Genomic DNA, 21,263 nt, shown 5'->3' with positions numbered 1-21,263 from the left:
TTCTAGAAAATTTCTGAGGTTAAATCTCAAAATTTCCTCAAGAATTTTTTTTTACTTTTCAAACTCAGAAATGTTCTGGAAAAAAACGTGGAAATTTCTGAGATTAAACAAAAAATGTCTGAGTTTTTTGGCAGAAATGTACTCCTTTTTGTTCTTATCTACAATGGCTGATAGGGAATTGATACTTTTTACCATTTATTTACTGATATATGTGCTGTTTTTATACTTCTGCAAGATCCTGTTAAATATGTTTCCAGACAATGTGCAGGCGATATTGCAGCTGTCTACAAAAATAGGTAACATCCTATGTTGCTAAGCTGTCGTAAAAGTTACCATATGTGGAACGTATTTTCCAAGAATGTTTTCCCAAGAACAATAAGTGTGTTTGTGGTGATATGAATACTGTGCCATGCAGTCACAGTCATGCATAATAATAATAAAAAAAATAATTATTTTTATCATAACCTCATCAAAATAATATCTTTTTCACAATAGCATCACAAAATATCATGATAAAACTATGAGTCCATACCGCCAGGCCTTAGTGCAGTTTAAACCTTACTTACCCAGCAGTATGTAAATCCACTTGGGCTTTTCTTTCCAATGAACTCCCACAAAGTAAACGGGGACGCCGGTCAGCATGATGACCATGCCCAGGCCGCACACCACCGGCTCAGAGTACAGACTGCAGAACAGCAACAGGGCCCAGAAAATCAGGTAGGTGATGGGAACCAACAGGTTCACCTGCACACAACAAAAACAGACAGAAATATTCACATTCATGCTTCAACATATACATGCAACATGTACTGGACTTTTTTTTTTTTCTTAATATTCCAAGAAAATACATGAAAGTTTACATTCTCCCCCACACTTAACATGTAGCTGTATATACCAGTCAGTAGGTGGCAGCAAAAAATTAAGTGTGCCTATGAGAAAGATGTGACAAAATAACAACTTATGTTAAGCTTATCCCAATAATTAATTAATCACATGATAAATTAAAATGAGCCCAATAATTTCCATTTGCGTGACTGATTGGTAGAAAGAGAGACAGACACAAAAAAAGGTGGTTTATTGGTCTCAACAAGACTGTTTTTTGAAGGCCACTTTTATTTACAAAGGCTTCATAATTCAATCTATTTGTTAATTTTGTTTATTTATTTTGGATATTTCCAGTTCCCGTGTTAAATATTTGTCTAAAATGTTAAAGTTTATCCATCTTTGAGAGAGTGCAATTTAATGATTATGCCATCCATCCATCCATCCATCCATCCATCCATCCATCCATCCATCCATTTTCTAACACACTTGTCCCTAGTGGGTTGGGAGGTGCTGGTGTCTATCTCCAGCTAACGTCCCGGGAGAGAGGCAGGGTCACCCTGGACAGGTCACCAGTCTGTCACAGGGCAACACAGAGACAGACAGGACACACAACCATGCACACACACACACACACCTAGGGAGAATTTAGAGAGACCAATTAACCTGACAGTCATGTTTTTGGACTGTAGGAGGAAGCCGGAAAGAACCTACGCATGCATAGGGAGAACATGCAAACTCCATGCAAAAAGACCCCAGGCCAGGAATCAAACCCACGACCTTCTTGCTGCAAAGCAACAGCTCTACCAACTGCGCCACTGTGCAGCATGATTATGCCATTACTATTAAATGACTTGAAAACTGTCTCAATATGATAATATCATCATTCATCATGATCCTTTCTGGGACAATTTATTGTCCAGCAAAGTTAGCCTGGTTGACAGGCCTACCTGGTGTACATACAAAGTGCTTAACTAATTTAGTGGACATTCATGACATAATGGACAATGGCTGAGGAACTGGTAAAATGCTCCTGTTAACATCAGGGAAGCTGTACCTTAATGGGTCTGGCCAGGTTGGGCCTCTTCTTGCGCAGGTAGAGCAGGCCAGCGATGGTCACCCCGTAGGACAGGTAGTTGATGAAGGACACGTAGTTGATCAGGTTGTGTGTCTCTCCAATACACATGATGAGTACTGTGGCGATACACTGGAAGACATGCAGGTAGGTTTAAACAGAAGGAAGTTGTTAAGCTAAAATAACAGGCGATTTAGTAGTTAATTACGATTTCTACAATTTTGGGTATTAGAAATAAAAGCTGGACAGAAGCAGCACTTACGCAGACGAGCAGGGCGGGGATCGGTGTGCAGTTTTTCAGATGGATCATGGCCAGCAGGTACGGCAGGTGACCCTCTCTGGCTCCGGAGAAACACAATCTAAAAGGAAAAATCAATTGTACACAGTTTTATTTTCCCTTCTCTGACATATTTGAAGCAAAACATTTAGCAGTGGTTGCAAAAAAGGACAATTTAAAAGGAGCATGATTTTGTACCTGGAGGAGGTGAACAAATAGCCGTTGATGCCTCCGAATGTGGACAGCGCCACGGAGATGGGCATCACCCAGGAAAACATGCCCAGCAGCTTTTCCCCAAACGTCTGAAACAGAAAACAGTTGCAGCAATGTCGCAAGGTTTAAACATCTTCCAAAGTCAGTTTAACTCGCAGAAAAATGGAAACGTCTGCTAAAAATCTACTAAAATGACAACAAGTCTGGAGGGCAGCAGAGGTCTTTCAACCGTCCTTTATGGAGGAAGGGGAAGATACAAAAACACTGCATATTGGCAGGAAGATATTAGAAAGCAAACGTGTGGAAGACGATGCTCTGGTCAAATAAAACCGTCAAAGCTGCAATGGAACGGTTTAAATTAGGGGTGTCAAAACTTTTTATTACCAAGGTGAAAATAAAAGTACTAGCAGGTCAACATTGAATACTTTTTAAAGAACTAACAATACAAAAAAGTAAGTTTTTTTACTTGTTCAACAATAAACTAAAAACGCAAAATATTTGTAAAACAAAGTTTCATTTTTCATAGGAAAGAAAGGCGAAGATCAAATTGTGATTGAAACCTCAAAAGGAGTTTTCCATGTTTAACTCATTGTAAGAAAGACATCCAGTTTGCAGATTATTTGGGATTAATTTAGAAAAAAACAAAGAAAAAAGCAGCACAAGAACAAGATTCAGGCCACTCTCTTTGAAAGCACATGCTTTCAAAGTTCAATACAATAACAAGTTTAATACAGTTATTAAAGTCACTGGATGAATGTATTCACATTTTACACTGAAAGTAAAGAAAATGCTGAGGGGTGGAAAATATTTTGTGTTAAGCCTAACTTCATTTGTTTCTTTGTCCTAATAAAAGGTCAACCACCTTTGCTGGGGTTGGGTCAAATTTGTCTCATTTTGAAATTGTAGTCAAGAAAAGAAAATCAGACGGTCACCGTACTGGGGCAGAGTTAAAAAACAAACACTGTCAGAAAAACAGTGATGCGGATGTTGAAACTGCTGTTTTTCTGTAGCAGATTGTATCGGCTGATGCTAAACCTCAGATATCTTTGTTGAAGTGAAGCGAAAAGTGGTTCGATGCATCTCTAGTTTGAAGAATGCAAACACACACCGCATTTTTTCTGATGTTTACTTGTGAAGGAACTATTGAAAATCATTTTCCCTCCATTTCACAAAGATGAACTACTTTGTGTGGTTTGACAAAACACACAACAGTAATCAGTGGCTGCTCACCACTGCTACAGCGTTGGAGGCGAGCAGCTCCTCTGGAGTCATGGAGGTGAAGTAGGCGATGTTGGTCATGGTGTACACCAGGGTCACCAGTGGGATGGAGATGTAGATGGCAAGCGGCAGGTTCCTGATGGTACAAAAAAAAACAAAATCATTCTACTGGAGCAAAGGAGCTGAGACGTGCTCCCTGTTGTATCAATGCCATCGTACCTGCGTGGTTCCACGACTTCCTCCGTGACATAATTGAGGAAGTTCCAGCCACTGTAAGCGAAGGAAGCCTGCAGGAAGGCCAGAGCTATCTGTCCAAACGACGGATCCTGGCTGAATTCAAAGGCCACGCTGGGCCGCAGGGCGTCGTAGTGACCTGCACAGACACGGGAGGAGGACGGGCCAAGAAGAGGTAGAAATCAACACCTGAAAAAGGTTGGATCATGAATAGAAGAAGAAAAATCTAAAATTGTAAACTAATTTTCCTGCTGTTAAGTTTGATCGTCTGATAGACTTACTGGACAGTAGAGAAAGAATGCTGAGATGTCACAGTCAGTCACTCATATCTGTGAGTTTATGTTTACAACTAACAATTATTTTAGTGATAGATTATTCTATTGATCATTCTGAAAATCGCATAAAAAAAAGTACACATTCTGCAGATTCTTTATTTAAGTCTTTTTTATACAAATAAGCAACTTTTAGTTGCAAATAAGCACATAATCCAATTAATTTTTTAAATAAGAAAAACATAAACAAAAGACTAAAAAATACCTTGAACTTCAACACATGAAAAACTCAGCCCTTTCTGCTTAACATCAAAAACAGAGATCTGAATTTGAACCAGGTGAAGCTAAATGTTTGCCTCTTGAGGAATTTTGGGTAGGGCAAATTTACAAACAAAGGCTTTTTTTATTTTAAATGAAAAGTGTATAAACCTTTTTGCACACTTTTGGAAGTGTGTTGTTTTTGAGTCTGAATGCTCCAGTTAACGACTAATCTGTTACTAAATTGGGTGATGTGATGGGGTTATGTCATTCATTGCTATTAATCGTATCAGTCGCAGTGATTACCTTTAAAGATCTGGACGAGTCCAACCACAATGATGAGCACTAGAGCCAGAAGTTTTCCTACAGTGAAAATATCCTGAATCCTCGTCGCCCAGCGAACACTGGAGCAATTCACCCAGGTCAGGAACACTGTATACACAGACACACGCCCACACACATACACAAATATATATATTTATACAGACATCTCATACAGCATAGCAAAAATGCTTTATAGATACACACAGACCCAGAAATCAGATAAGAACGGAAACCTAACAAATCCCTGTACATAATAAACACTCAAACTACTCATTAGTGCCTGCTAGCCAAGCTTTTTATACTGTCTTTAAAAAAAAAGGTAAGCACATGATTTCCTGGGTTAACTAAATTACAAACAGAACGTTTCCTGATTTTACCTCACAGTGTTTAATCCATAAGCCTGCCTTAATCTGTCAAAATGACCTCATTTAATAAACCCACATTCTTTCATTCACCCACATGGAGTTGTGATTGTGTCAGAGTACAATCACATTTATAATTGGTCACTTATTTCTTCAATTCTTCTTGTAAAGAAATCTGATATTGTTGGAAAACTTGTTTCAAATTAAAAGTTCTCACATTTGTGGAAAGATAAAGAAGCTTCTCTCTCTAATGTTAGTCTGGATAACAAACTTATTTTTAAAAAAAGGCTCCTCAACCAGGAAGTTGCCAGTTACAACCCTTCGGCAACAATCGGGAAGAATTTAGATCACGTCGATGAAACCATTTTGTTTTGTTTTGTTTTTCCTTTAATGACTGGGAGCAGCTGGTTAGCCTCTCAAAAGCTCAAATAACACATGAACTATGACCCCAAACCCCAGAAGAGTTGAAAAGGAGACGCATTGGATGCTGATCACACCGTCTCTTCCATAAATCTTAACAGACGGCGATCACATCCCCGACTCCAACGTCTCTCTGCTCGACTTTCTAACCAAACGGCCAAACGGAGATTTTAAAAAGAGCAGCGAAAGCAAATGAAGTGGATTAGCAGTGCTTGCTAATGAGTGATGGTGGCATCCAGCACATGCTACTGTGGAATATCATCTCTGCTGCCTGGATGTTAAACTGTTTGCATGGCAGACTGTCATACAGTAACAGTAACTGAATAAAAGCTGCAAATTTCCTCCAGCATACTAAGTTTACTCTTGTAGTCATGCAAAACCCTTTACTTAAAATGGAAGAAAATAAATTCAGATATCTTGTTGAGACCAATAAATTTGCTTAATGAAAGATTTTTCGATGAAATGTTTTGCAGATATAATGAAGTGTTTTTTTTTCTTCAGCTGCATAAAAAATTGTTTATTTTGCAAAAATGCAATGGAAACACTTTTGCGTCCCACGAGTCATGTAATCGACAACCAGGTGTTACTACTGCAGGATGATGAGGCGTGAACAAACATATCCACGTGTTTTTTGAATTCTTTCTCTTATCTAATGGAAATACCGCAATTGAGAAATTGTGTTGTTTCGCCAATAGCTGAATATTGGCAGAGTTTTTTTTGCACATTTGTAATGAAATTATTAGCTGTGTTTTCATTACAAATGTGTGCACAACTTTGCTGATCATGTCGAAAAAGTATAATTTTGTAACAACGGTTTTCACATTAAATATGAACTGCAATTAAAATCACATGTAATGTCATGAAAAAAATAAAAAAACATGCCTGTCTTCTTCACAGTTTGTGCCAGTGGCAACATCCGGCTGTTGATCATGTGACTCTTATGATGCAAAAAATATTTTTATATCCCAGTCTTGCAAATTAAAATTAAAACATTTTGATACGGCCAAAAAACAACCGCCTCATTCTAGCAGCAAAACTTTTTATTTGACAAGCAACTGTTTTTTTTTTGCCCTGTAAATTGCTGTGTTTCTATTAAGCAAAAAAATTTTCAAAATATCAAATTCCACAATTATGCGGTCAATGGAAGCACAGCTTAAGACAGCAAACAACTTTGAAGCTCGTCAGGATTTTAAAAAGTTACTATTTTGCAATTTCCTAGTTGAGAAGAAAAATGTTTCAAATAACATTGGTAGCTGGAGTCCATGTTTATGTAATAGTATAAATCTAGCTGTTCTTTGAATCCTTGTGGGTTTTTCAGTGAACAAGCAGCATCGTGAAGGAATACAGCGGACATGTCAGAGAAAAAGTTGTGGACCAGTTTAAAGCCGGGTTAAGTAAACTGTTTGCAGGGAGACGTTGGCTGGTTGTTCTTGGTGAAACCCACAATGGTACCACAGCTGCAATTTTCCTCAAGACTGCAGAACCATTTCTGCTGAAACTAACAGACTTTCCAATAAGATTAGATTTTTTTTTTTTTACCATTAAGTGCTGTTACAAAAAAAAAAAAGATCAAGCACACATATAAAATCCCACTAAAAGCACATTAAAGTTTGTAGTTTAAATGTGACAAAATGTCAGATTCTTTGGCAAGACTTTCCACTTCCCATGTCTGCTAAGTAAATCTTCATTTGTCATCCCTTTTACTAAGTTTCTGAATGATTAAATCCTTATTTTGGTTAAACAAAAACCCTAAACCCTATTATTTCTTCGTTACGCTAACTTCTCACCGCACCTCACTTCCAGACTACTAACACAGTGACTTGCATGGGAAACAATAGTGTGTGTACCGGCACATACAGACGGCAGGTCATCCATCACTAGAACAAGGTTTTCCCTCCCACCACAGAACACTTCTTCCGCTGGTACAGGCACTCACACACACACACACACACACACACACACACGCACGTGAATTGTTGGCAGGAGGTTTTGGTGGCACCGAGCAGAGCTTTTTTTTTCTTCTCCACAGCACTGCTGAGTTTTATAGTCGGTTACTCTCTGGGTGTTACATGCGTTTCCGTTCCTGTGTTCCCTCCGCCGCCTCCTCCAAATTTCCTCTGTTTTAACCCTGACAGGAAGGAGGTGCCAGCGGCTTTGAATGTGACAGTGCAGGTAAATATGTGTGCCGCCATCAGGGGCTTCCATTGAAGGCCGCTCCAGCACTTGAATACTAAACAAATTACTGCTTTTAGCCTTAATGGATTCAGATCCAAAGTCGGTGCAGATTTATCGGGGAGGGGGACCGTGGGGTGTGGGGGGCTTTAACCTCAGGAACACCCCCTTCTGGTTCAGGATGTGGTCACTGGAATCACTGAATTGGTAATAATTCCCACTAAGTTCCTCTAACATCAGAAAGCAGTCAGAGTTAGCCAGATAACTGGGGATGGGTGATCAATTGATTTTATAGATTAATCAAATTTAGGGCGTTTGAAGTTGGAAAATCTGGATTTTTTATACGTACCAAGTCTATTCCAATTACCATCTATGACCATTATTAGGAATCAACTTAAAATGTATATGATGAACTGATATGATGTGTCTGTAAAGTGCCTTGAGACAATATTTGTTGTGAATTGCAGCCCTATAAATAAATCAAATTCCTCTGTTTGGCGTCCTGGGTTCTATGTTATGATCTCCACTCTTTTGGCTCTGATGCTCCGACCCACTGAGCAGTGGGAATGATTCCTCTCCTCATTTTAAATTCAAGTAAAAAAAAAAAAAAGCATAGACCCACAAATCAGATAATGTATGTCTTAATTTTAAGCCCCCCCCCCAAAAGTCTTTAAATTAATTTTATATTTGATGATTATGTTTGTTTGGCTTTTCTTATTTATTTTTCTGATATTTTACATGTCTGAAATAATTTAAATAATTTCCAATGTGTTGATTCTTTGGGTTATATTTGTGTGTGCTGCTATTCATGCTCTATAAAAGACCCTTTTTTTTTAACTCCCCTATAACATTTGTAGGGTGTGACAGGCAAAGTATGTATCTAGAAAAAAAACTAAACATGGGTTTTGCTGTTCAAGTGCTTTGAGCTATATTTCTAAAAATCATAAAACACACTCAGTGTACAAAGTCATAAAACATAAACAGCACCAAATACCAAATTTCTGTTCTGTAATCACTGAGGCCAAAATGACAGAACAGAAATTGCAGAGTTTATGTGGAAACCGCTTCAGTCTGGTGACCAACAAAGATCCTCCAGTCAAACAGTAAATGAATTTAATGCAGCATCTAATATAGAGCATTCTGGGAATTTTAGAAAGCTTGCCAACACTACATTGATACCACTGGTCACAAACTGTATGAGCACATGATTTCTGTGGATGGGTCAACATCCATCACATATCTAGTAATAAAACTGTACTGAAGTGGCAAAAGTGCGTTTTATTTTAAGGTTTTCTCCAAGATTGTTCCTCCTCTAAAAACCAGCTTCAGGGTTTTTGGAGGAGATTAGGATAATTGATGATATATGGAAAATAATTGGCTTATTATGGAGAAGAGGAGTTGCTGAAGAGGCAGAAAGCTGGGTCGGTATGGATTGTGGTGTGGGCTTGGAGACGGACTGTCCGGCACAGCTCACCTACAGGAAATGACTACTTAACAGATTTTTCCTGCTAATGTTCAGTCTCTGGATAACAGCATGGATTATTTACGGCGGCAGGTCCACACTTGGCAGTGAGTTCCTTCAGCAGCAGTCAGCATGGACATCCTGACTGGACTGCCGCTCTGCAGCCTGTTATGTAAAAAGCTGCAATGCACTATGTAGTTTGACAGTCAGTCCTCAAGACATGCATAAACTTTTTCAGCAATTTGATTTAATGTCACTTTTCTGTTCAATCAGACCACAGATTCCAGCCTTTTTTTTTCTCCATGTTCATCAGGGAGCCTTGGTGAGCCATGACCTGACACCTGTGTATCACCGTTGACATGTACTGACCACTGCAGACCCTGAACATCCAGATCATTACAACCTGCTTATTGTTAAAATAACTCTAATCTCCATGCGTTCCTATTATTACAGCTTCTATCACTGAGTTCCAGCTAGAAAGTCGGGATGTCAACACATGCGACGCATGTTGTAACAATACCGATGCAATGCAGTATCTCTTACAAACATCAGTATTATATATTTTCCAAGCACATTGTATAATGTTCTAGTACAATGAAGTAACTATGTTACCTCCAATTGTTATAAAAATGCTGCACATATCAAATATGACTTAAAAAATTGTTTACTCTTTGAATTGAATGCCTTGAAATTGGGCCTCTGTCTCTTTAAAAAAAAAAAACTGATGCTCTTTCTGAAACTCCACCTTCAGGAAGTCAACGCAACACGTCTCCTCCATTAATCCTTTAACAAGGTTTCTACCAGCGTTGCTCTGAGAAAGAGTCCCTATAATGAGCTCAGCAGACGTGCAGTTCCACCAGGTGTTTACTAAGTGCTGCTGGCTAGTCTGCAGGAGCTGAGGTGGGAGGGGTCCTCTGGGAGGTCGTTGCTTGCAAACTGCAGCTCCTCATTAGAGCTGTGCCTCGAAGGCGGGGCTAGGTCCACCCAGGCGTTTTTGCAAAGCTGAATGGCCATGAGAAATTCAAGGATTTCTCAAACATGCATGAAAGAAAGAGTCAAAGCAACAATTCAGGTGTGTTTTTGAAGAGGGAGTAACATTCTAACATGAAAAAACTCCATCTTACATATTACTGCTTCTTGAAGCTCTACTTTCCATAACCAAACAGCACTTCAAACATTGATTTTAGACACTCTTGCATGTGTCTCTTCTAAAATGAACATATTTCCACCACACTTTGCGAGGACCAGCCACATTGAAAAGCAAAGTCAGTCATTACTGGGTGGAGTCGGAGTTGCTCCCGATTTCTCAGTGGGATATCCGACTTTCGTAGATTTTTCTGACTGGGAAATCTGAATTTCTAGGTTCCAAGTACAACTGGAACGAAGCATAACTCATCAAGATTAATGAGAAAACCGATGCTAAAATAAGAAATAATTAACTGTGACACAAAGTTCTTCACTGGTTTTAGCAAACCTCACCTATAAATAACCAATCAAAATAATAACCAGTGAAACCTAGAGCACCTCACTAAGTTACAGAGGAAGTGTCTTCACGTAAGCGAGCTGGAGCTGTGTGTGCCTATTCTTAGTAGAACACCGCTAGCCCAAAACTGGACCTGTCTGGTTTTTACTCACTCACTCCAGGGTGACTTGCGTCTCCCTTGCAGTACGTTCTGCATGAGAGGAAGGAGGGGGAACGTGAATATCTGGGCTGGCTGACATTCAGAAGTTACGCTGACCTCAGACCAGTCTGACTCTCAGCTTTACAAAGAGGTGAAAATAAATCCCACAAGCATTTAACCAAGTCTGTCTGCTTAACAGTATGAACTCTTAAAAGAAGTGAGGCTGATCGCAGACAGGAAAATAAAGTCTCTGGGACTTCAGCGCTGACGAGTAACGCTATGAGGATGTGGAGAGTAGTAGACAGCCAATGGGAGCCGCCGACATCCTTCCTGAAACACAGGCGGCCAATAGGATTCCGTCATTAATGTGCAAGGTGTCCGGCCCATTTCCTGTTTGCGTTTGACTCGACCGCAGGAGCATGAAACAATACACAGTAGTGTGGACATAGCCGCTCATTAGCGGCGTCCACAAAGCCTGGCACCATTATGTATTCTGACACTGCCACTGACACACACACACACCCACACACACACACACACTTGCACAAAACAAACCAATCAGTCCAACCAGAGTCCAACAAAAAAAATAACAAAATAAAAAAAGCTGTCCATGTTACACCTGGTCTAACTGGGCAGCAGTTGTAGCACACCGTTGCTTAAAATAGCAGCGCTCCATCAGTGGACTCTGAAAACGCTAAGCTCAGCTTGACACGTGGAAACACTCTCCTGCAGATCCCCATCTCACTACCATCCATCTCCCCCCCGTTTTACTCCATCCGGATCAGACAAGAACCGACCGGCTGTCTTACTGATCCGATACATGTACAGCATGTCTTTGCCATTAGCCATTTCATGTCTTGCATTTCAAGCAAAGGCGATGATGAAATTAGAGGCTATAAATGGAGCAGAACATTCTGGATGGGATTTTCGAACGACAATGAACAGCCTCAGGCGACATCATCGGGTCCTGACGCAAATAACTGGAAGCCGGACAAAGACTTTGTAATTTAAATGTTTTCTTTAGTTACAGTCAGAACTTGAAGAGTTTTGTTTAATGTTTGATCTAATTCCTGGCCCCTATCAGAAGATAAGTTGTTTACGCATCATATAAAAGAATGTCTGCCCTGCTGATTACGCCACTAGGAGTTACTCTGGTTCATGAAGTCATCTGACCTGACCGTCTGAGCAACAGAGGATCTGTAGTCAAGATATTTTTAAGCATGGTGGCACAATGAAAGTAAAAAAAAGACACTACGCAGGCTACTACACTGCAACACTGGACAGTTCAACTCCCAGTAACCTTCAATTCAACACTCTCCACGTTTTCGACTAGCTATGCTTATCACTCTACTGATCTAGACGGACTTGGATTTGTACGTTCTTAAAAAAATTCGGATGGTAAACTTTGAGCCACAGCAATTTAATTTTAAACTTCTCAAAAAAAACAAACAAACAAAAAAAACTGTGCTTTCATTCAGTTAGCTTGGTGCTTTCTTGCGCCAAGCTAGCCAACAAGCCTATAGCCTCTACCTATAGGCTACATACTGGTATCAAACAGGAAATGGACTGAACCTCCAGAGGACGTTTCTTGTCACACTGACTAAGCAAAGCATTTCTAGAGTCACATTCATCCAGCCGCAATCAAAAATGTTCACGTTAAGTGGTGGGCACACTTCAACTATTGTGCTAATAGCAGAGCTAGTTTAGCACTTTAGCATTTTTGGTAACTTTGAAAACATTTAGCGCACTTAGTTTCCCCTTAATTAACTTCTCCAGATAAAATATAAAGCGCAAACATATTTAACTCTTTTGTAAACTTTCAGATAGAGTCAACTAACTTTTTCGTTAACACTGCTAATCCACTGTTCACTTTTATGTAGCAATATACAACTTTGTAGGTAGGCAACGTGGGGCTCAGAAGAAACACGTGAAGGAGGGAGGAAGCTTGACTTTTCCAATGATTTTGAGATGAAAGGTGATGTGACAGACCAGTTTATAACTTTAGAAATAATTCAGTGCATCTTACTTATGCTCCAGTACCAAAACCAGGCCTCAAACAGAAGGACTTCTGCCAGAGGTTGAAATTTGCACGATATCTCCCTGTTTCAACAACCTTGGTTTGCCAGAAAAAAACTACATATTTGGTAAGGCGTCACGGACATGCTGGTTATAAACATCAGCATCGCAACTGAAGGAACTGGGATGAACAAACTGCACACAGACAGAAAATGTAAATCCTAGAAGGCTTTAGACTCACAGACACAGATGGTGGCGAGGAGTCTGGTGGCGATGAACGGAGGCAAGCAGTTCTGGAAGGCTGGCTGCAAGACGTAATTGGAGAAGGTGAGGGCAATGACTGCCAGCGTTGTTGGATACATGATGAGAACAGCGCTCCATAACAACAGGAAGCTAGAAATAAAAGAACAAGCATGACTGCAACACACCATTCAAAAAATACAAAACATCCTTTTTTTAATTCATGAGTAGAACTCACAAGCTATTTTGTGCTGACGACTGTTTTTACTGTTCATGCTGTTCTTTTTCAGTTCCACTCGTACTTTTCATTCACACTTGTACAGAAAGCTGTGAGAACAACCGCAGCTCTGTTGCAATAGTGGTTGAGGGCCTTGTCAGAGAATTATAAAATATATGAAGCTAAAGCTCAAATATGAGGGTAAAAAGACCTAAATAAGCTCCAAGTGAGTTACAGAGGTAGAAATGATCAGTTTCTCTACATTGTTGGTACAAAAACTGTTTTTGCAGCCAAAACAGTGTCGTCTCATTAGCTGCATTTCCAGTGACCGTATAATTGCAATTTGACATTTGAAAAATAAATTAGCTTAATGGAAACACGGCAATTTTGAAAAAACTCACTTTTTGGCGCTAAGATGAAGAGGTTTATTTATTGGCTATATTAAAAATATCACAAAACTGCAATGGAAACACTTTTTTCACACAAGTCACATGATCAACAACCAGACATTTCCACTAGCGCAAACCAGGAAGAAGAAGAAGACGACAGAAAGTAGCTGGAGGCTTGTGGCCAAGTATATTTTTCTAACGACTTATCACGTGAACAAACTTTTAATTGGATTTCATATTTAATGGAAATGCCACAATTGCAAAATTGTGCTTTTTCAACATTAGCAAAAATATTGACAAAGTTTTGAGTGTATTTGTAATGGAAATGCAGCAACAGACACAGCCAATAATTCACTAATCCATTCTGTCTATAATAAAGAAAGGCCTCAAAGAAGGAGTCTACTTTTTCTTCCCAACAATGGTCCTCAAGCCACTGCCAGGGTGTTTCCCTGCTTCAGCTCAACTGATTTAAATTGATGGCTGATTACCAGGATTTTACTGAACACCAATTCTCAGGTGTGTTGTCAGGTGTGTTAAAGCTGAAAAATATGTGAAACATGCAAGTAAGCCTTCAGGACCTATCTGCACTTAGAGAAGTCAAAACACTGAAGTTGCTGTTGTTTTCCTGAAACCAGGAAAGGCTACTCCAGAAAGTTGGAAATACTTGTTTGGCAACAATGTTGCAAATACAGCATGTTTCAGGAAGAAGCAGAACTCAAGGCTCTTTAGAAGACTGTATCCTACAAGATCAAATTTCCTTAAACATCATCCCTGGAAAAAGAATAGCATAGGTAGCTCGAGTGATCTACACATTTTATACAACTTTTACGTTATTGAGGTGAGACACTCATCATAATTCTACATCAGAAGAAGCTTGACGCGGTAAATCCGGTCGTAAACAATGGCTGGAATAAGCAGCGTTCCACTTTTTCCTGTTTTCATTTTTCTGAATTCCAGTTTAGCTATATTTATTGAATTGAGCATGACCTGCTGTATAAACATCGATTTTGACCAGTTTAAGAAAGTAATATATTGTAAAAGAACATCTTATTTCTTGAAACTTAAGGAAAAATACTGGAATACATAGACTTTACATCTCTCAGAGTTTACCATTTTGCATTCTTCTGAAGGCTCAAGTACACATTTTTCAATGGTTCACGCCCTCAACATTTTGAGGTTGCAAAGCCATGTTGAATGATCAATGCAAACTTTGACAAATCTATTATAACTCAAGGTTGTGATGCCATAAGGATTAATACTTCTATACCATTAAAAAGGTTTTTTTGTCTTGCCTGTATCAGATTCTCCATCCCAGAGAGCAAAATACTTGAGTGAAAAATAAGAACTTGGAAAATCTAGACCCTCGATTGGAGTGTTGCTTTTACGCGATCATGTACAGCTTCCTAATTTAAACCCAGTTTAGGAAGCTGGGTTTAGTTTCAAATTCTCAGATGCAGAGTTTACAAGTAGACAAAAGCTGCCGATATGTTCTACTTACCCTACAAGCCCTCCAAAGATCTCAGTCACATACGAATAGTCTCCTCCAGATTTTGGGATTGTGACACCGAGTTCGGCGTAGCACAATGACCCAAGAGCGCAGATCCCTCCTCCGCAAACCCAGACGATGAGCGACAGTCCCACCGAGCCTGCATGCTCCAGCACTCCTTTAGGTGAGATGAAGATCCCCGAGCCAATGATGTTCCCTTCATGGACAGAGTTAACATTGTTAGCTGCTGCTGTTCTTATAATTCAGTAGAAGTCAGGTAGTGAGCTAATTCACAACTAGTACATTGTGATGTCAGAAACCAATAAGGTTTAAGCTGTTGTAGTTGTAATAGAATACGTTTTCAATCTTGTTGCACTTAAAAAAGATTAAGAAGTTTACTACAATCTATGATATGCAAAAAAACCTAAAGGGGCAGTGTTATGTTGCACTGTATCTGTTGTATAACTGTTGCCAACTGTGCAACAGATCCAGATGTAAAGTTTCCTCATTATTCCACACTCAGCCATCAGTGGTATGATGAAGTGGAAAGGAAAAAGGGAATGACTCAACTCGTCCACAGTGTGGTAGGCCATAAGATCACAGAACAGGGTCAGTAGTAGTTGAGTCGCCGAGTATATTGAGGTCGCCAACTTTCTGTGTAGAGGAGATTACAGTCTAGAGCCGTTTTTCAAGAGTTGGGCTTGGCTGCTTAGCTCTAATGAGAGGAACTCTTAATGTTTCAGTAAACCAAATCGTTTTGGTCACTCTTATGCTCCCAACCTTGTGGGAACGGTTTGGGGATGACGCTGTTAGTTCCAACATGACTGGGTTGGAGCTTTGCTTTGGCTCTGTGCTGAATCTACATTTGCTGTGCTAGGCATCTAAGCCTTTACGCTGCCGTTTAGACATCTCTTCTATTTCAAATGTCAGAAACTATAAGAATGCGAGTCAACAAATGCTGTGTTCCACTTCCTTGTCATAAAAAAAAAAAAAAAAAAAAAGTGGAACTTCCCACCAAGTCCAACTTCCCACTCAAAGCAGGAGCACTCCGGCTACCTTTAATTGACCGATTACGTGATTCTACTGAAGAGAAAGGGTTCAAAACGTGATCGTTGGACACGGTGTCTTCTACAATTTCCTGCAATTGAGACGCTGATGAACAAAAACAAAGAGCTCTCTTGTTTGCGTGTGTACTTGTGGCTGTAAATAATCCATCTTGCTATCAATGTTTGCAAATGAGCACTAGGAGAGAGCAGTGCTGTTGTCGTTGCTATCAGGTCAGCTCTGAGCCACGTTCAGCTGGAGTTTGAGCTCAGCTGACCCCTACAAACCGAGGGCTCCTTCACTTGGCCAACATGTTATGAGTTCAACTTTAGCTTGGCGTGTATGACATCATCAGTCTCTCCAAAAGAAAAACACAAAACAAAAGAAAACTACTGCATGCTAGATAGTAACAAAAACAAACAGCAGCTGTCGAAACAAGTGGTGTTTTTGCACTGGCCTCCATGTTTTCCCCCATCCTTGGGGTAAGTTTGGGGCTAAAAAGTGTGACTCTACTGAGGGTAAACATTGCGGCCGTTGAAGCCAAGTGAGGCGTGCTGTTGCTCTGAATGCTCCCTAATGAAGCAGAGCAAGAGAGGAGGACCAGGATGTGCATTTGTCATTGTCTCCTCACTTGATGGAAGAGACCGTGTTGAGATGCAGAGCTGTTACATAAAGCCTTTGTCGCGTTTGTTATGTCATGAAAGTTCAGCATCTCAGCGATTCAGCAGGAATCAGGGGGTCTGCCTATGTCTACCTGTATCACAGTTGTAAAATGATTTCAATAGTTCAGATACACGATTTCACTACAATCTTTTCTCGATGGGGCAAAACTGAATCGTTTCTGTGAAAGCAGTCCTGGGTTTTGTCCCGTCTCTCTGGTTCTCATTTGGCCTCTTTGAAAATTTCCCACCACTGTTTTAGACAAAGCTGAACTGTAAGGAGAGAACTGAGATACCCTTTCAATAGCAATAGGGCTGAAACGATTAATCGGAATAATTGTGATTAATCGTTGATTGACACCATTGTCAACTAATTTAGTAAATGATTAATTGTTTAGTGGAGTATACAGACTCCAAAAATGCCTAACAACACACTCAGAGCAGTGATGAAGCCAAGACTGCACAAAAAATATACATTTTGAATTTAAGATTAAAACAAAATCTTCTTTAACTGTAAATATGTTCTAACCAGAACTCTTCATGTGGGATAGTCGTAGCTTCACCTGGTTCAAATTCTGTAAAATTTCTCCAATTAAGCACCTTTTGCTATCCAATTATTAATCAGTTAACCCAAAAAATAAACAGATTAGCCCTACTGACGTTAAGCAGTGCAGAAAGGGCTGAGTTTTTCACATGTTGATTTAAAAAAAAAAGCAAAACGCATGTTTCACCATTCGCTATCTCACAACTAAAGAGGACCAGGATGTGCATTTGTCATTGTCTCCTCACTTGATGGAGGAGGAGCCCTCAAATGTGAGGGCAGAGAAGATTTGCACTGCAGAAAGTGAAACAGCCGAGTAGGTTTCTGGTTTACATCACTAAGCCGCCAAAAGAAAAGAAGAACTGAAGAATTTTTGATTTATGTTGTTTTCAGTCAGAATTGACATTTACATTGGGTGGTTTTGTCAAACCAGTATTACTAGTCGCTGCAAGCGGTGGAGCACCAGAGCAAGTCAGTACAACACATTTCAAGAATATTGCAGTCAATTTATGAGTAGGCTGTTGGTGGTGGGTAGCAATATGACTCAGGCAGCTCATGTTCACCCACTCTGCAGTGTTTTTAAAGAGAACATTCACTTTACTCCACTAAGATTACAATTCAGACCAAACATAGCCATTCTGATCTTTACATTCACTGATGAAGGATTTTTTTGACAAGTAAAAAAAGGACAACCTACAATTCGCTTTAGACTGAATTCATCAACAGGATCGGATCTGACATATCTGGTAGGGAGAAAAGCCAATCAATAACCCAGAGATCCAATTTCACCACATGGGCCACTAAAATCCTGAGCAATGCATCTCTCATCTTTAAAAGACTGCATCACAACTAAATAAGTATTCTTTTTGTTCACAACTCTTCATGCCTCTGAGAAAGCAAAACCAAAAAATCTAATTCCACAAACAAAAAAAATCAACTTCCACAGTGTTGATTGTTAGCAAGTAAAATTGAGGTTTCTGACATGATGGTGGAGAGTCAAAAACACAGAGGAAGAAATTCTCTTTCCTCAACGACACAGCTTGAAAATCAGATTTGAATACATGTCTATAAAGAAGCAACTAATGATTATTTTAGTAAATCAGTTATTCTAATTTTTTTGACAATTAATCGCATCTTTACAGAATTTTATTTTAACCACTTTAGCCTTTTTTTTATTTACAATATTAGAAACACAAATTACATTTATTTTTTACACAAGAAAATATTTTATTTCCTAAAATGCATCAACACCACATTCACTTCATCATTTGTAGCCAGGGATGCATCTGCTGCTAAAAAAAAAAATACATCTAACATCAAAATGTGAAAAGCTCAACACTTTCTGAGCTTTTTTACAGATCTTAGATTAAAATGTATATATTTTTAACAGTTTTGGCTTATTTCCTGCTCTGAGAATTTGTTCTTTCAGCAAATTGCCTTTTTTTTAGTCTGTATACTCCAATTAACGATTAATCAATTACTAAAGTAGTTGATGATTACTTCAAAAAGCGATTAATCCAAGCTTTTTGTCACATGGGCCAAAATTGTCAAGACAAAATTAGCAAAAAAATAATCAAAAACAAAATGTGAGAAAAAAAAGGACAAAAAATGTTTTTTTTAAAAAAGAAACAAAATACTAACTTTTTTACATATAGGCAGCCCGGCAGTACTTGGGCTGGAAGGTGTTTATTTTATTTGGGTTTTATTTTTTTCACCTCTGAGTGGCTAACTGTCAATTTACTCCCGTCTCGGTTTGACGGGGTTCCCTCACTTCCTGTATCTGTTTACGCTTTTTTCAGCTGTTACAACCGTTTAGTCCATTGTTCTCATGTCGTAATGTGTTTTTTCCAAGCCGCCTTTAAACGTAACATGAGCGTTAAGATACTGGTGTGTGTAAGAGTCATGTCAGCAGCCAAGAAAAGGCAAAAAACCTGAACACAGATTTTTTCAAAACAAGTGGAGTTGAATAATGCTGTTGGATGCAGATGACAGGCTGTTAAGTATATTGTGTTTTTAAAAATTGCATGTGGTATCAGGTTTATGTGATTTTTAATATTACGGCAGTGGGTTTTTTTAGTGGATTATGAAAAACTTTATTACTATTTGCTCTTACCGTAATGTGATGTCTAAGTTACATTTACTTTTTGAAAACAAACTTATATTAGTAGTTTTACTGCATTTTTACTTGAGCAATATTTTGAATTGAAAGAGATAAACTTCAGAGATTGGAAACATTAGATTTTTAGATTTCTGCAACATAATGCTAATGCTAATGCTTGTGCAAGTCTATAGGCACTAAGCACCGTTTTTTTGTATTGATCAACTACATGGCTATTTTATTTGAAAGCTTGTATACACATTTGTATTTATGTGAAATTATTACTATAAAAGTATATAATCAATTGTGATACTTTAATTAAATAAGTAAAATAGTAAATTTTCTTTTGTTGGTAAGGGATGTGTAAATCATTCTAGAGCTAAAAAAAAGTTTCTCCACAAGGCAAATGCAGATTTGCCTTGTTAAAAGAGAGGGATCCACTATGTGAATTTTTTAATTTCTCAACTCAAAATAATCTTTTTTTTTCAGTTCTGGGCAATAAAAACAAGATTTAGATCACTTTTATAGAAAGGTTTGTAGCCAAGTTGAATAAATTCATTAAAAGAATCAAAGCCTGCTGATGGATGTGGTTGCCTTTTGCCCTGACTAAAAATGTAAAATATTTTTTTATCTGCATCATCTCTACCTGTGCAGCAGGCTGGCAGATTTGTATTTTCTTGAATTGGAGTTGTGGGCAGCACAAAATCAGTTTGGCCACTGCATTAAAGTATATGCTTTGATGCATTTATACCCTAAAAAACAGCAGTACTTATTTGTTTTGATGTACGCATTAGAACATTCTTTTTAAAAAATCTAATGTTTTACTACCTGGTCAGCCAGTTGGTGCATCTCTGTCCCAAATGAAGCAGAAGTGATAGCATTTAGCACTGAAAAATGTTCTTAGAAAGGCAAGGAATGTACTGAAAAGTGGTATTTATATAATATCATTGAGGCATGTGTGTCCTCTCTCTGACCCCAGACTTTTAACCAGCAGCTCCGTGGAACTTGGGACATTAAACAGCAGAGTAATATGTGTGTTTCAAAGCACGACTGTGTTCCGTGGGCCGCTTACTGTACATTTTAAATCGTTTTTTTAGGAGTGGCTGATTTGCATAATCTAGAGCGGACTGCTGCAGTGCCTCACTGCTCAGCTGTCCCACAGAACCGGGCCTCCCAACCTCACCACACTACCCAGCCACGTAAGCATCCTCAAATTCAGACCCATACGACTGATGCAACAGTTTCCACGCGAGCCGGGAAAAACACACTACCCTTGTACTCAGAGCCTGCCTCTTGCAGCTTTCGCGTGCTCAAACGACTTTTCAGTCAGATTATTTATTTATTTTTGTACTCGGGTTTTGCGTCCAAGTTTGAGGAAATGAGATGCATTTGAGCCGGAATATCCCGCTACGTGTAACTTTTGGACGGCTGAGTGAACGGGATGCCGTGTCATAACAGTGAGCCGGCTCCTCAAACACGTTTCTCCGTTTACTTCAGGTTGTGGAGCTGAATCCCCTCCACAACCTGTCGGCTCATCTGTCTCAGTTGTCGCGCGCACTCACCGATGATAATAGCGCAGGCGCTTAGGAGTCCGATTTCCTTCTTCAGCGTGACTTTGTCATCACTTTTGGCGTTTTCATCCTTCTTCCTTTTCTTTTTGTCATCCATCTCTCCCTCGCCGTCTTCCTCTTCCCCCTCGGTCCGGTTCAGATACTCTAGACTGAACCACTTCTCACGCTGCCGGGCGCACTTATAATATCATGCAGATGACGGGGAGGAGGAGGTGCGCATGCGTGACAGTCCCAAACTTTGACTCAGGTAGGTTAATGCGAGAGGTGTGTA

The 21,263-nt window shown here is 39.3% G+C and overlaps 1 protein-coding gene across 1 annotated transcript in view; it reads right to left on the bottom strand.

Annotated features, from left to right (window-relative positions):
- Window positions 1-21,263, bottom strand: part of slc7a10a (solute carrier family 7 member 10a) — a 23,579-nt gene extending 2,316 nt beyond the window's left edge. Inside the window, exons 1-10 of the mRNA XM_028013893.1 lie at window positions 20,984-21,263; window positions 15,092-15,296; window positions 12,989-13,140; window positions 4,676-4,801; window positions 3,825-3,978; window positions 3,618-3,741; window positions 2,373-2,476; window positions 2,160-2,256; window positions 1,880-2,029; window positions 567-744 (exon numbers count right to left, since the gene is read on the bottom strand). Coding sequence (XP_027869694.1) covers window positions 567-744; window positions 1,880-2,029; window positions 2,160-2,256; window positions 2,373-2,476; window positions 3,618-3,741; window positions 3,825-3,978; window positions 4,676-4,801; window positions 12,989-13,140; window positions 15,092-15,296; window positions 20,984-21,089 — 1,396 coding nt within the window. The 5' untranslated portion in view covers window positions 21,090-21,263. The remainder of the gene's footprint in view (window positions 1-566; window positions 745-1,879; window positions 2,030-2,159; window positions 2,257-2,372; window positions 2,477-3,617; window positions 3,742-3,824; window positions 3,979-4,675; window positions 4,802-12,988; window positions 13,141-15,091; window positions 15,297-20,983) is intronic.

This window comes from Xiphophorus couchianus, chromosome 4, assembly GCF_001444195.1.
Source record: "Xiphophorus couchianus chromosome 4, X_couchianus-1.0, whole genome shotgun sequence".
Taxonomy (NCBI): Eukaryota; Metazoa; Chordata; class Actinopteri; order Cyprinodontiformes; family Poeciliidae; genus Xiphophorus; species Xiphophorus couchianus.
This window is presented reverse-complemented; position numbering and strand designations above follow the sequence as displayed.